Source organism: Aegilops tauschii, chromosome 2, assembly GCF_002575655.3.
Source record: "Aegilops tauschii subsp. strangulata cultivar AL8/78 chromosome 2, Aet v6.0, whole genome shotgun sequence".
Taxonomy (NCBI): domain Eukaryota; kingdom Viridiplantae; phylum Streptophyta; class Magnoliopsida; order Poales; family Poaceae; genus Aegilops; species Aegilops tauschii.
In genome coordinates, this window is record NC_053036.3 from 564,596,626 (window position 1) to 564,613,643 (window position 17,018).

At 45.7% G+C, this 17,018-nt stretch overlaps 1 protein-coding gene across 1 annotated transcript; it reads left to right on the forward strand.

Annotated features, from left to right (window-relative positions):
- Positions 1–11,379: 11,379 nt before the first annotated feature.
- LOC109770462 (probable E3 ubiquitin-protein ligase ATL44) lies at positions 11,380–12,475 on the forward strand. Its single transcript, XM_020329162.4, has one exon. It carries the CDS (start codon positions 11,518–11,520, stop codon positions 12,085–12,087), a length of 570 nt encoding a protein of 189 aa, XP_020184751.1. The 5' UTR covers positions 11,380–11,517; the 3' UTR covers positions 12,088–12,475.
- Positions 12,476–17,018: the final 4,543 nt, after the last annotated feature.

Consider the following 17,018-nt stretch of genomic DNA (forward strand, 5'->3'; position numbering starts at 1 on the left):
CTCATATATGAAGGATAACGTTTTGTATGAAATGAATGTACCTCACGGACAAATAAAGGCAACCCCGCTGAATGCTACGTCCCCGCATTAGCAACACCAAGCAAGATCGGCGTGCTCATCCGAGCAAATTAATTTTTTTTTTTGTAAAATTGTCTTCTTAAACGTTTCCAAGATTTCACAAATGCAGAACCGGATTTTAAATTTCCGGTTTTCACATCTAATGGATCAGTTTTGGATGTTCATAAATTCTACTATGTATTTCCAATGATTCTGACAATTTTGAGTTCTGTGATATTTTGAAGTTTAGACTTATTATGGGAGATTTTAATGTAGCTATTCCGGGAAACTTTAACATACCAATTCCGATAGACTGCGCCTCTTGTAAGAAAATTGAGAATTAGATGGCTCTATTTATGGGAATAGTTAGGAAAAGACATTTGGTGAAGTCCGTAAATTAAATACAAATTTTAAATGAATACCGCGACGTGTGAAAACATTTTTTTGAAAATCTTATCGAGTATATCGAGCTTTGAGTACCCGCGACGTGTGTCGGCTCGTGCTACAAAGGGAGGTCACACGTGCTCTCCCGAACTCGTATCCCACCAACCAAACTCCTTCATAGGAAGGATATTGTTTTGTACTCCCTTAGATCATCTTCAACAGAAGATGTATATTTGAAGATGTAAAAGTAGGTGTTGTATAATTTACATCACCAAAAAGTGTGTTTTACATCTCCAAAAAGTCCCAACTTCAACATATGATGTATATTTGGTGATGTAAAACTTCTACTCCAACACATGATGTATTTGAACATGCAAAATCGGTTCAACTACTACATCATTTCAAACATAGCAAATTCATTTGAAGCAAACATAGTTCTTAAAACATAACTAAACATAGTTCAAACTACTGCATCCATCAAACTACTACTACTCCTAGTCTACTCGGCATTGCTCTTGAACTGCTCCCACAACTCCTCCTTGCTGGGGTCGTCGCACTCATCGTCCTCCTCCTCTGAGGCATCCCAGTCCGACGAGTCAGACTCGACAGGGATCACCGTCGAGGGGTCGGCTTCCTCCTCTTTCTTCACCGCCTTCTTTTGCTCGGCCTCGCACTTCCAGAAGAACTTGCGCTCGGCATGGACATACTTCGGATGCTCCCACGTGAATCTCACAGTCGCCGCCTAGTGGTCTGGTGGGCGGACAGTCTGTGCGGCGGGAGGCGTGGAGGTGGTCGCACGGTGGGAGAAGAAAAGGGGAAGTGGCGGTTGGCGCGCGGTTGACGTTTTACATCACCTGGGGGATGGAGATGCAAATTTACATCTCCAACTGTTGTATTTTACATCACTTGGAGCAGGTGATGTAATTTTTTTTACATCTACATCATCTGTTGAAGGTGCGCTTTTAGGCCTTGGAGATGTACAAGTTAGTTATTTTTGCTTCGACATATTGTATTGGAGATGCTCTTAGGGAGTATGAAATGCATTTGCTATTTAGTGGGGTGGACCCACTGACAAATAAAGATGACCCCATTGAATATTGCAAATACCCCTACATGTGCAAGGAATAGATGACTTCGTGGCATGAAATTATACAAGGTCAGGAACATTCTCTGTTATGTCTACTTACCATAGGGAGTTTGAGCATCAATTTGGTGGCAGACTAGTGCGGCCTGATGGCCAAGGAAACGTCCATATTAACCTCATATGGAAAAATAGCAGGAACCTATGTATCCCTGGAAAGAGCAAAGCATTTCACTTGGAAGGTTCTGCCAGGGTCTTTACCTTGCTACAGAATATTAGTTGGGCGTCATGTCCCCTGTACGACGTAGTGTCCAATCTGTAGGGTGGGGCATGAGGATATTCAGCATAGTCTATTCACCTATCGAAGGGCAAGAGATATCGGGAGAGATTTGGGACTGAATGAGATAGTGCAGCATGCAGTGGCTCAAGATAAATCAGGATCGGTCACCCTGGAGATCTTATCAAGGCAGAGGGGGGCTCGAATGAAGTATTGAACCCTGAACTGGTGATGGTAGCGGCCTGGTACATATGGTGGCAAAGACATGAATTCGTCAAAGGGGAGACAACCCAGACGCTAGAGCAAACAACTATCTCCATATGAGTACTTGCTACTAACTATGTCAGAGCCTATATTCCAAATCATAAAAAATAGACTCATGAATTTATGTGGAAGAAGCCTAGAAAGGGGATGATCAAGATAAATGTGGATGCGTCGGTTTCTGGGGAGAATGCAGATGGTGCGACTGGAGCTATAGCACGAGATGGCCAGGGTAATTTTATTGTCGCCACAACCTGGTTCCTACCAGCCGTGACTTCTGTGGACTCAGAAGAAATTCATGCCATTGGAAATGGGTTATATTTGGCCGGACAGATTGGATGCAACAATGTGCAAGTTGAGTCAGATTGCAGCTTTGCGGTGGACACAATCAACCATCCTGGTAGCTACGAGGGGCTTGACGTTGCGATATTGGAAGAGTGCAAAGAATCATAAAGAGATTTTGGTAAAGTGATCTTCACACACCATTTCTGGGAAGCAAATGCCATGGCAGATGGATTAGCTAAACAATGTTATAGCACTAGATCTCCTAGTTTTTGGGATTTGTCTATCCCTGATTTTATTTCTTTCATGCATGTAAATGACCTATCCATTATCTGAGAAATAAAGTTTTTTGCTCTCAAAAAAAGATGACCCCATTGAATGCTACTACCTCCACAAGGCCGCCCGTAATGGGAGTAACATAACTAGTATCATGCATGACGAATTTTGATGAAGTGGCACAAAATTAAATGAAGAAATAGAGAGTTGAGTATCATATCATGATACCGTATCATAATAAATATTGTATTACCATGCGTGTTGCATGGCAATAATTAAGGTCACGTATGATACTATGCATTACGGAGATAGTATCATATGCATGATATTAACTTATAATACTATGCACTACAGGCAACCTAACTAAATTCGAAAATCTTGACGTGGTTTTAGTTCAATGAATTATTTGCGATTAGAGGGAGTATAAGAGCAAGTGCAATAGAGTTATATAGACGGGCTATAAGAGATGCCTAGTTAGATCAGAGGAGAGAGAGAGAATATAAGTGGACTACAAACTTAGGCCAACTCCAATGTGCCGACGCATTTGGTCCGCACGTGTCTGTTTGGGCTGAAATGAACAGAAGCGATGGCCCAACGCGAGACGGGCGCGACGCACGTCCTCTCGGTGTCTGCCTTGGGCCCACGTGTCGGCCTACCAACCACCACACCAGTCATATTAAATGGCACCCACCTACCTCGGGCCCGCATGCCAACATCTTTTTTAAATGGTAAGCGTCTGTGTAGGAGGGGGCAACCTCATTCACTTCTCCTTCTGCACTCCAGTCCACATCTAGCCACGCGTGCTCCCTCGTCGCCTTCCAACTCTGAGCTCCACCGCCACCTCTAGTTTTGAGCTTGACCATGTCTTGATTTGAGCCATAGTATGAGGAGGCGACCATGGTCATTAGTGATGCGGCCACCCCGATTCCAAGGCCTTCACGCCCAATGTATATTCCCGCTTCCCCTACCCAATTTCGCCTCAATGTTATCCATTCATTGTTACGTACTCCCTCTATTTTCTAATAAAAATGGCATAAATATCCCCCCTTCTCCATGAAAATAGTGCCAAATCAGAACGTGTTGTTCCACGGTGAAAACATCCCTCCTCAAGAACTCAATCACACGCGAGAGATGGAGGATGCATGCCTTGTGTGCAGGAATGCAGTCGTTTGCATGTCTGGCCTCAACATTAACACATGACTTGCATGCATCAATGTGTAGCGTCGGTTATTGAAACTAGGAGTCCCACATTGCCATGATTTAGGCGAGTTTAGTTTTGACATTGTGGTTGATTAGGGTTAAACTGGGCATGTTTCGACTATTTCTTTTGCTCTTGGCCCTCGCAACAAAAAATTCACCCCCTTTCAAACCAAGTGAGTTAGGATCACTTGCTTAGTTTATTTTTCTTGTCGCAATGGACTTGGACAGCGGCGGAGCTATGTTGAACCGGGGGGGGGGCACTGCCACCCAACCTTGGATCGATTCCTGAAGGAAAAAAATTAAGGAGGGCTTAGATTGGAACATCTTTAGTATTTGCCCCCCCCAAACCATGAATCTAAGTCACAAACCGGATACATATTATATTGAATGGTGGAGCTGTCAGTTGATGCAGTTCCAAGCAGAGCGTCGTGGTGGGATCTACGGGTGAAGCGGAGTACATAGCTGCTTCGGAAGCAGCAAATGAAGGAGTCTGGATGAAGGAGTTCATATCCGATCTAGGTGTCAGGCTTTTGTCCCGGTTGGTAAGGGCCTTTAGTCCCAGTTTTACTAAAGGGTCGTTACTAATGCCTCCCCCCTTTAGTCCCGGTTCTTACACGAACCGGGACTACCAACCGGGACTAAAGGAAATTTTATGATATATTTTTTTGAAATTTTTTTTTGCAATTTTTTTTATTTTTTTTATTTTCAAATTTCTGAATTATTTTAACCTCTAATCTCTAATCACCACCCCTCATCACTGTTCAATTTACCCTCTAATCTCTAATCACCTCTCATCATTTCAAATCATCTAACTTCCCGGACGGTCACCCATCCTCTCACTACTCCAGCCTGAGCACGCTTAACTTCCGGGTTCTATTCTCCCTCGTTTCCAAGTCTGCACTTGTTGTTTTCCTGACAATAGTAAGATGTCAATTCTATTAACCCTTAGGAATTTAGCTTGAGCATGAAGTGACACATTTCACTGTTTGAGTTTGAAACTATTGTTTTAAAAAACAATAATTATTTAGTAACACTAAAATTTCTGGAATAATTAGTTTGACCATTGTTTGACCACTATTTGACCACAGTTTGACCAGATTTGACCAAAATTCAAAAAAACTGAAATAATTATTTAGTAACACTAATATTCTAGAATAATTAGTTTGACCATTGTTTGACCACAATTTGAATTTTTTTGAATTTTTTTGCCTCTCCAGATCTTAAAAGCCCTGTATCTTTTTTTCTGTTAGGTTTTTGAGGATTTTGAAAATGTTTAACGGGGTTCCCCGGATTAAATTCGGATGTAACTTTTTGAGTATATGATTTTTCATATAAAAAACTTTTTCATCCGAGTTCGTATGCAAAAGTTATGCCCATTTTAAGAAATTCCAGAGAGATTTTGCAAATAAAGTCGAAATTCATATTTGTTAATTTTCCCAACAACTAGACCACATATCACATGGGAAACTTATTTTATTTTATTTTTTTGACATTTCCATCATTTTCTTTTGTTTTTTCTAAAACTGAAAAGGCGGTCGGGGGGGGGGTGGGGGTAGAGTTTGATGGGCCCTTTAGTACCGGTTCATGCCATGAACCGGTACTAATGCCTCAAAGCCCATTAGTACCGGTTGGTGGCACCAACCGGGACTAAAGGACCCAGGTGAACCGGGACTAATGCCTTAGCCGCACGAACCGGGACCAATGCTCACATTAGTCCCGGTTCGTGGCACCAACCGGGACTAAAGGGCCCAGGTGAACCGGGACTAATGCCTTAGCCGCACGAACCGGGACCAATGCTCACATTAGTCCCGGTTCGTGACTGAACCGGGACTAATGTGAACATTGCCCTGTGACGAAAGCCCTGTTTTGTACTAGTGCATCGGGTCCAATGAAAATCTTTTGTGACAATACTGGAGCAATTCCCTTGGCGAAGGAATCCAGATTTTACAAGAGAACCAAACACATCAAGAGACGCATCAATTCCATCCGCGATCAAGTCAAGGAGGGAGACATAGAGATTTGCAAAATACATAAGGATCTGAATGTTGCAGACCCGTTGACTAAACCTCTCTCACGAGCAAAACATGATCAACACCAAGACTCCATGGGTGTTAGAATCATTACTATGTAATCTAGATTATTGACTCTAGTGCAAGTGGGAGACTGAAGGAAATATGCCCTAGAGGCAATAATAAAGTTTTTATTTATATTTCCTTATATCATGATAAATGTTTATTATTCATGCTAGAATTGTATTAACCGGAAACTTAGTACATGTGTGAATACATAGACAAACAGAGTGTCCCTAGTATGCCTCTATTTGACTAGCTCGTTAATCAAAGATGGTTAAGTTTCCTGACCATAGACATGTGTTGTCATTTGATGAACGGGATCACATCATTAGAGAATGATGTGATGGGCAAGACCCATCCGTTAGCTTAGCATAATGATCGTTTAGTTTTATTGCTATTGCTTTCTTCATGACTTATACATGTTCCTCTGACTATGAGATTATGCAACTCCCGAATACCGTAGGAACACCTTGTGTGTTATCAAACGTCACAACGTAATTGGGTGATATAAAGATGCTCTACAGGTATCTCCGATGGTGTTTGTGGAGTTGGCATAGATCGAGATTAGGATTTGTCACTCCGTGTATCGAAGAGGTATCTCTGGGCCCTCTCGGTAATACACATCACCATGAGCCTTGCAAGCAATGTGTCTAATGAGTTAGCCACGGGATGATGCATTACGGAACGAGTAAAGAGACTTGTCGGTAACGAGATTGAACTAGGTATGATGATACCGACGATCGAATCTCGGGCAAGTAACATACAATATGTTGTGATGCGGTTTGACCGATAAAGATCTTCATAGAATATGTAGGAGCCAATATGTTGTGATGCGGTTTGACCGGAGATGTGTCTTGATCATGTCTACATAGTTCTCGAACCCGTAGGGTCCGCACGCTTAACGTTCGATGACGATTTGTATTATGAGTTATGTGATTTGATGAACCGAAGTTTGTTCGGAGTCCCGGATGAGATCACGGACATGACGAGGAGTCTCGAAATGGTCGAGACATAAAGATTGATATATTGGAAGGTTATGTTTGGACACCGGAATGGTTTCAAAAAGGTTCAGGCATTTTCCGGAGTACCGGGGGTTACCGGAACCCCCCCCCCCGGGGAGTTAATGGGCCTTCATGGGCCCTAGTGGAGAAAGGAGGCGGAGGTCAGGTGGTGGCGCCCCCCAAGCCCAATCTGAATTGGACTAAGGGTTTGGGGGCCGACCCCCCTTTCCTTCTCTTCTCCTCCTCCTTCCCTCCTTCTCCTAGTGGGAATAGGAAGGGGGGGGACCGAACTTCCCCCATGGCGCGCCACCCTTGGGCCGGCGACCTCTCCTCCCCCCTTATATACGTGGGAGGGGGGCACCCCAAAGACAGACCAAGTCTTCTCTTAGCCGTGTGCGGTGCCCCCCTCCACAGTTACACACCTCAGTAGTGCTTAGGCGAAGCCCTGCGCCGGTAACTTCATCATCACCATCGCCACGCCGTCGTGCTGACGGAACTCTCCCTTGTCCTCAACTAGATCAAGAGATCGAGGGACGTCATCGAGCTGAACGTATGCTGAACGCGGAGGTGCCGTAGTTCGGTGCTTGGATCGATTGGATCGCGAAGACGTTCGACTACATCAACCGCGTTACTATACGCTTCCGCTTTCGGTTTACGAGGGTACGTGGGCACACTCTCCCCTCTCGTTTCTATGCATCTCCTAGATAGATTTTGCGTGATCGTAAGTAAATTTTTTGAAATACTGCGTTCACCAACAGTAGCGGGATAAACTCAAGCAATATGATGAAAACCCCATCTTGCTATCCTCGATGGCAACAATTCAATACGTGTCGGTTCCCCTTCTGTCACTGGGATCAAGCATCGCAAGATTGAACCCGAAGCTAAGCACTTCTCCCATTGCAAGAAAAACCAATCTATTTGGCCAAACCAAACTGATAGTTCGAAGAGACTTGCAAAGATATCAAATCATGCATATAAGAATTCAGAGAAGATTCAAATAATATTCATAGATAAGCTGATCATAAATCCACAATTCATCGGATCTCGGCCAACACACCGCAAAAAGTATTACATCGAATAGATCTCCAAGAACATCGAGGAGAACATAGTATTGAGAATCAAAGAGAGAGAAGAAGCCATCTAGCTACTAGCTATGGACCCGTAGGTCTGAGGTAAACTACTCACGCTTCATCGGAGAGGCAATGGTGTTGATGTAGAAGCCCTCCGTGATCGAATCCCCCTCCGGCAGGACGCCGAAAAATGGCCCTAGATGGGATCTCACGGGTACAGAAGGTTGCGGCGGGGGAAAAGTGTTTTCGTGGCTCTCCTCATTGGTTTTGGAATATTTGAGAATATATAGGCATAAGAAATAGGTCGATGGAGTCACGAGGGGCCCACAAGGGTGGGGGCGCGCCCTCCGTCCTTGTGGTTGCCTCGTGGCTTCCCTGACTTGCACTCCAAGTCCTCTGGATGTCTTCTGGTCCAAGAAAAATCATCATGAAAGTTTCATTCCGTTTGGACTCCGTTTGGTATTCCTTTTCAGCGAAACTCTAAAACAAGGAAAAAACAGAAACAGGCACTGGGCTCTAGGTTAATAGGTTAGTCCCAAAAATAATATAAAAAGCATATTAATGCATATAAAACATCCAAAACAGATAATATAATAGCATGGAACAATAAAAAATTATAGATACATTGGAGACGTATCACTCACTAGCTTCTAGCACACACTTGTCACATCATCCCCGCAACACATCCAGCTACCCCAGTCTCCGTCTCACTCCCAACTCATCCCACACCAACAGGACAGACACAGAGATGACGACGCAGTTGCAGCAACCACCCATGGTAAGGACGACCAGGAGGCTCCTGCAGGCGGCGATGGAGGGCGTGTCCACGGCAGGCGCCCGGATCGTTGTCGACGAGAAGGACATCTGCCTCATCCTAGCCTCGTTGATATGCGCGCTCATCACCTTTGCAACAAAAAAAGTCACGCCCTTTCAAACCAAGTGAGTTAGGCTCACTTGCTTAGTTCATTTTTCTTGTCGCAATGGACTTGGACAGTGGCAGAGCTATGTTGAGACGAAGGGGGGGGGGCGGTGCCCCCCAGCCTTGAATCAATTCCTGAAGGAAAACTATAAGGAGGGCTTCGATTGGAACTTCTTTAGCATCCCCCCAAACATTGATGATTTGTGTTTCGCCCCCAGTGATTTTCGGCTAGATCCTCCACTGGACTTGGAGTTGATCAACTTGATTTGTTGATGTAAAAATATAGGTGAGACGGTTGAAACTTCTATCACGAGCATACATCTAGGGGTTTATGTCGTCAAGATTTTAATATTAGCTTTGTTCTCCGTCCGCCACATGTTTGAAACCGGGGGCCCTCCCGTGTGAGAAGAGAATTGATATGGTTTGTAAGGAAAACCAAACTGAAAAATCTTATAAAGCTGCACCACTTAAAGGAAATTTGGACATAAACTCCACAGGCCTGACTACCTACCTAATGTAGGTTTGAAGTGTTGCCATGTGTAATGAACACACAACAAAAAGCACTACAACCATTAGTTTCACGTAGCTGAAAATTAGGGAGGCTAAGACCGGATAGGAGAGGTTCTAGGCCTCCCTAGTTCCGGGAAACACGGAATGCCCACTCGAGCCAACACTACTCGCTTGACGGTCGCACTCAAAGCTCGTGGGCAGTTCATCATGCTTACATATGCATGTTTGCGTGCAGAATGAGGAACAAATAAGGCCATTGCATGTAGAATTATGTAATTACTATAAACAGGCCATATACACTAGTACATCTGGCGGACGATAGGAATTTCCCGAGTTACCCCTCCATCTCGTGTGCTATCAAGAAATATGCCAGAGTGGTGCCAAAATTGGACAACTACCTCACATGTGAGCATATCTCTCGCATTTTTATCGCGGACAACAAGAGATCTTGTACATCTCAAGCCGCAATTGTTCATATTCTTTGGAATGAGCGTTAATTTGTAATAGTTGGATACTAATCCTTTTCTAAAGATGCATATTCGGTGTTTTTTTTGGCGCACCACCAATAGTGATTCAACATTTCAAGCGGTTCAAACCTCGATCCACGAAAAACTTACGATATTTTTTAGTGGTCTCATGATGGGCCACTAGAAATTTGTGATCTTCTATGGTGGTTTGATCTCTACATGTGTGTGAGAGAGAGAGAGAGAGAGGGAGAGAGAGATCACATGTGTGGATATTTATCTATCCACCCTCTCATCATTGTTTTGCCGGTCAACTTTCAGCCATCACAGCATCCAGTGATAGGTACGACTAACCGGTTTCCTATGGTGCGAACTCATGTGGTCACGTCGGCAGCATGGGATCCGGGCCTACCATCGCCCCATTTCCTCCACGGGCCCGGCAATGGAGGAGATGATGATACGAGAGGAGGCGATGGGGTTGTGGGAGGAGGCATGGCACTGCGAGAGTAGATAGCAACGCGAGACAACATGTCCTCCTTTTCGTCACGCTATTGCATGTCTACCTCCTCGCCATGCCAGGAGCTCCACCGCCAACTCCAAGTTTGAGCTTTACCATGTTTTGTTTTGAGCTATGGCTGTGACCGTCGGTGGTGTGGACACCCCTGCCTAACCCTGACCCAGAGGCCATCGTGTTGAATGCATATTCCTGTTTCACTCTTACGCACTCCCCCCATTTTCTAAAAAATGGTGCAGATGTTCCCTCCCCCTTTTTGGTGATAAATAGTGCCAAATCGACCCCCCCAATCACATATGAAAGAGGGAAGCTACATGCCTTGGGTGTGGGCATGTAGTCGTTTGCATGCATGGCCGCAATATTAACGCTTTTCTTGCATGCATCCGTGTGTGGTGTCGGTTACAGAAAGAAGGAGGCCCACATTGTCATGATTTACGCGAGTTTACTTTTGACCTGTGGTTGTGATTAGGGGTAAATCGGGCATTTTTGACTATTTCTTTCGCCTTTCCCCCCGCGACAAAAAAACACACGCCCTTCTTTAAAATTCGGAGGGTGTACTAAGTATGCATTATTTATTAATTGCTAATATGTATATCATCATTGTTAGTTCCTTCACTCTCTCTTATCTTCTACCCTTTCATGTGCCATGGACAAAAATACGCCTATATCACTACAATACTCAGCATTTGTTGACTCCCTTTTCTCTTTTCCCTCTCATCTCATCCAGACGGAACACAAAAAACGGATAAGAAACGCATCAGCATTTCGTTCAAGCTGAACACCAAGAAGAGTGCAGCAAAGAAATCGCTATCACCATAATGATCTTGCGCACACGCCACTAGTACGTACTACCACATACTTCCTCCGGCGCACAGCACCGGATTCCGGCGACGAGCGCCCGCCCACCGTCTCGGCCGACCACCCCCCGGTTATCCTCCACGCTCGGAAACACCGCGCGGCTTTATCCGCGCCACAGAGAAGAAAAGCCACCAACGCCTCCTATAAAATCCGGACCAGAGCCCACTCGCTTCGGGCTACGCTCACTAGCTTCCAGCACACACTTGTCACCTTCCTCCCCGCAACGCATCCAGCTACCCCGTCTCACTCCCGACCCATCCCACCAGCACCAGGACAGACACAGACAGGACGATGGAGTCACCCATGGCGGCCCGGAGGCTCCTGCAGGAGGCGGCGGGCCTGTCGACGCCGGGCGCCCGGATCATCGCCGACGACAGGGACATCGTCATCATCCTCGCCTCGCTGCTCTGCGCGCTCATCACCGTCCTCGGCATCGGCCTCGTCGCCCGCTGGTGCGCGTGCGGCGGCGCGGAAGCCAGGGCGCGCGCCGCCGCCAACAGGGGCGTCAAGAAGTCGGTGCTCCGCGCCATCCCCACCGTGGCCTACGTCTCCGCCGACGCCGGCAAGGGCAAGGGCAAGGAGGAGGAGGCCGCCGCGGCGCCCGAGTGCGCCATCTGCCTCGCCGAGTTCGAGGACGGCGAGGCCATGCGCGTGCTGCCCCAGTGCGGCCACGCCTTCCACGCCGCCTGCGTCGACAAGTGGCTGCGCGGCCACTCCTCCTGCCCCTCCTGCCGCCGGATCCTCGCCGTCCAGCTGCCGGCCGCCCTGCGGTGCCAGCGCTGCGGCGCGCGCCCCGACCCAGCCGTGGCGACCTGGAAGCCTCCGGCCCAGTACGGCGAGATGCCGCCCTTCTTGCCGTAGCGGCCCCCGCGCGCGCTCGATCTCCACAGATCTGGGCGAGAGCTAGAAGACGACTAGTACCAGAGGAACCAGTCAACCAATCGATGAGCCTTCTGTTTGGTCAAATATCTCGGCTGCTTCTCTTAATTACCTTCCTTTGTTTATCTCATCATCAGTAGCAGTTCTTCTTACGGCCTAGCTGGAAATGCATAGCATTTCTGAATTTAGGATCCTGGCTTGAGGATGGGTGGTGATTAAGGTGTTGCCACTGCATCTTAGTAGCTCTGTACATTTGTAAATAGTAACTATAATTACTCCTAAGGAGTAATCGGCATCATCGATTAGGCTTATCTGAAACTGTGAATACCTTTGCTTTCCATGAATCCATTTGGCCAATTCTGAAAAGAAATGCGCTGTTCTTGAGTGAATTGATTCGATTGCGCTTTTTTCAGATGTCTTGTATCAGGGTGATGATTATCTGAACCAGGTAGGAGTGTCTGCATATGCATTGTACCTAGTATATTCCTCTAAGAAGCCTCTAAGAAATGCATCCTGCATGTTGAAGCTGCTGCTTAGGAGTGCACGATACTACTTAATCTTCAAAAGTGCGCCTAGTGGATGATTAAGAGGGCACAGCACAGATGGAAAGGGGATGTCCGGATATATCAGGCAACAAACCCCTGTTGAGTACAAGTCACATGATAATCAGCTGTCGGATCGATGTGACAATGGATCATAACAAACACCTATGCGCTTAAAAGGGCAGTATGTGATGGTTGAGACGACACTTTTTTTCTTAGCCTCCACTCACATGTTACATCATCTAAAGATGACCATAAAACATGCTTTAGCAGATAATGTTTACACGCCTATAAAATTTTGTGGTGATTATAATTTAACTAATCCATCCATATTAATTGTCGCTGATTTAACATGACCTTGGATTAGGGGATGATATCTGGTGCAACGGATACGCCTCATAGAAGCTAAAATATGATCTCTTAACCAACAGAAGGCTTGCCCCGGAAAGAAAGGAAAAAGGCCTAAGAACAGACATGCTCCTTGTTGTCCCCTCTTTCTTTCAAGACATCAATCATCTTAAGTGGTTTTGCTAAGAGGAGACATTCTATTGCTCATGCCCCAGTGCTTGTGGTCTCCATTTATGATTAGATGACATTCTGAAGAATTTACTGTCCTTCCCACTTCTGCAAAGTTTAAGAACCCGAATGTTTGGGATATGGATTTGGGATATGGAGGCTCCAAGATAGACAGTGTGCTGGACTGACAGACTGTTAGGATTAGTATCTTGGGTAGGACTGTTTTTATGATATGATCCGCTCACATAATTGTAGTGGGATACTCCAAAGAAAAACCCTTGCAGGATTGCGCCTTCAAAATAGTACCGTAAGTACACACTGCAAGATCTAGGCTATCATCACTCGTACTTTATAATTCTTGCTAGACAGGGTCGTGAGATAGTACTACTGTACCTCCTTTTCGGTTTATAAGGCTTGCGTGTATCCTAGATCTATAATTTGACCAACATAAGATGAGTTGTATAGTCTTAAAATTATACCATTAAAAAGCATACGATTTGAAGTTTTTAATGATATATAATTTATATTACGTTGGTCTCAATGACGGAGCTATGTTGATGTAGGGGGGGGGGGGGGGGGGGGGGGGGGCAGCGTCAAGAAGTCGGTGCTCCGCACCATCCCCACCGTGCCCTACGTGTCCGTCGACGCCGGCAAGGGCACGGAGGAGGAGGCCGCCGCGGCGCCCGACTGCACCATCTGCCTCGCCGAGTTCGAGGACGGCGAGGCCATGCGTGTTCTGCCGCAGTGCGGCCACGCCTTCCACGCAGCCTGCGTCGACAAGTGGCTGTGCGGCCACTCCTCCTGCCCCTCCGGCCGCCGGATCCTCGCCGGCCGGCCAATAGTGGCAGCGCTGTGGCGCGCGCCCCGACCCAGTCGTGGCGACCTGGAAGCCACCGGCCCACTACGGCGTGATGCTGCCCTTCTTGCGGTAGCGGCCCGCGCGCTAGCTCTCTCCATAGATCTGGGCGAGAGCTAGAAGATGACTACCAGAGGAACCAGTCAATTAATCAATGAGCCTTCTATTTGGTCAAATATCTCGCCTGCTTCTCTTTAGACTAGTCACAGTGGAGAGTAACTTACACTAGTAACATACACGCTATCTTAGACTTACGTCAAAAAAAAAAATACACGCTATCCTAGACTATGTTACTACCTCCATAGTGAGTATTAACATATGTGTAGTGTCATGCAAAGCTTCATTTATTAGATTATATAGCCTTATTTTGTCTTCCTATGTGTGATGTTACTCATAGAATGAGTGACTAGCTAAGTTACTCAATTTATCTCTCTTCTCATTAACTCATTGTCAGATAGACAAATTTGTTGAGTTGGAGCTGATGTTAGTCTTGAAGTTACTCCCACTGTGGCCAGTCTTAATTACTTTCCTTTGTTTTTATCATCATCAGCAGTTCTTCTTACTGCCAAGCTGGAAATGCATATAAGATTTCTGAATTTAGGACCCTGGTTTGCAGGTGGGTGGTGATCAAGCTTTGTACATTTGTAAATAGTAACTATGAATACCTTTGCTTCCCATTTAATCAATTTGGCCAAGTCTGCAAATGTGTTGTTCCCTGTTCTTGAGTAAATTGATTAGGTTTGCGCTTTGTCGGAAGTCTATATCTGGGTGATGATTATCTGAAGCAGGTAGGTGCGTCTGCTTATGGATTGTACCTAGTATATTCCTCTAAGAAGCCTCTAAGAAATGCATCCTGCATGTTGAAGCTGCTGCTTAGGAGTGCACGATACTACTTAATCTTCAAAGGTGCGCCTAGTGGATGATTAAGAGGGCACAGCACAGATGGAAAGGGGATGTCCGGATATATCAGGCAACAACCCCCTGTTGAGTACAAGTCACATGATAATCAGCTGTCGGATCGATGTGACAATGGATCATAACAAACCGGGTGGTTGGTTCCGGTGCCGGCTCGGCGCAGGCCCAACGCATTTTTCCTACAATGCTCGTCGATAGAGTCGGAGCTGTCTGGTCGTCGGCGTGTGCGGTGGACTGTTTGGCATGGCTGGCGCAGGCCTCAACGCTTGTTTGCGGTGAAGGCTACATCGGTGGGCGCTGAGTGTGGAGTCGGAGTCGCCCTCGCTGAGGTGTGATGACGATGGCACCAGATTGAAACCTCGACGGCACTTTTTTTTTCTCGACGGCGTATGTGCGTTCTTGTATAGGTTGTCAAGTCGTCCTGTGTGCCTTGTTTTTGCGGGCGTATTGTGACAGTTTTCATCCAATTTTTCGTTAATTAACTGGGCAACTCTCTTCGGTCTTTTTTAATGAATCGGGCCCTAAGGACTGCATTTAAAAATAAATAACAAACAACTATGCACTTAAAAGGGCAATATGTGATGGTTGAGACGAGACTTTTTTTCTTAGCCTCCAGTTACATGTTTTTTTTTTGCGAAATGCCTCCACTTACATGTTACATCATCTAAAGATGACCATAAAAACATGACACACGATGGGTGTCTCTTAATATTATTATCTTCAACAATGAATATTTGCTCGCCTATAACTTTTTTTGTGGTGATTAAAGTTTAACCTGAAGATATGTGACTAGGGAAAGCCAAAATATCATCTTTGGACTAAGAAAAGGAATGCCCTGAAAAAAGAACTCTTAAGAAAAGGCATGCTCCTTGTTGCGCCCTCTCTCTCTCAAGGCATCAATCATCTCAAGTGGTTTTGCTAAGAGAAGGAGACGTTCTGTTGGTCATGCCCCAGTGCTTTTGGTCTCCATTTATGATTAGATGACATTCCGAAGATTTTACTGTACTTACGACTTCTGCAAAGTTTAAGAACCCGAATGTTTGGGATATGGAGACTCCAAGCCAAGCAGGGGGCTAGACTGTCAGATTGTTAGGGTTATTAGGATCTTGGGTAGTACTGTAGTACTTATGATCCACTCACAGAATTGTAGTGGGATGCTGTAAAGAAAAAGCCCTTGCGGGCTTGCGGCTTGAAATTACTGTATTGTAAACATTGCAAGATCTAGCCTGTCATCGGTCGTACTTTATAATTCTTCTCAGATAGGATCCTGAGATACCATGATACGGATTGCAACACGGGCAAAGCTGTGCACTCTGTACTTAAGAGTTAAGAAGATACGCTTCTTTACTGCACACGAAAAGATGAGCACACGCTGATCAGCCCCTCAGTGGCTTTTAAAGATGCATACACGCACGAAAGTGATCTTTTGCAAGACAAACCTGAATGTGATCTGAAATCCATCCAAAAGTGCGATGAACAACTCTAGTTTGATGAGGGTGGATAAGGCAAGTCTTTTCTTTTCTTTTCTTTTTGCCGCAGATAAGATAGGAGATGGTCTCTTTTTTTATTCCGGGAATCTGGAATGGAGTGGACAACAGTTTTCGCTGGGAGATTAGCAGGAGTACGTGCTTGTTGTTAATCACGGTCCACATGTCCGCGATGGTTCCCGAACAAAAAAAGTTAACCTACTAACATGGTTCTATTTTTCAATACAGTACGAACTCAAACGCTCATACATACGTACATACACTCATTTCAATGAACGCACACTCTAGCCCTATGAGCACTTTTGAGAGATTGAGCCGGCATATCAGCTTGAGATTTACGAAGTCACCGTAGGTGCCTCGTCGTCGGGGGAACGTCTCCTCCCACTGAAAACGTATCGGCGGAAATCCTGAAATAAATTTCAGGAATAATGCAAGCACCAGGACTTGAACCCTGGTGGGCTGGGGATACTACTGTCCCTCTAACCATCCCACCACAGGTTGGTTCGCCTAACACAGTTATATTAGAGTAATGAAGATTAGTGTATATTTTGTTTACGGACTGCCCCAGGTACGTCGGTCTACTTGGATCCCTACTTA

Bases quoted from the DNA above. Each gene is read 5' to 3' on its own strand.
- LOC109770462 (XM_020329162.4), top strand. From the start codon at position 11,518: ATGGAGTCACCCATGGCGGCCCGGAGGCTCCTGCAGGAGGCGGCGGGC.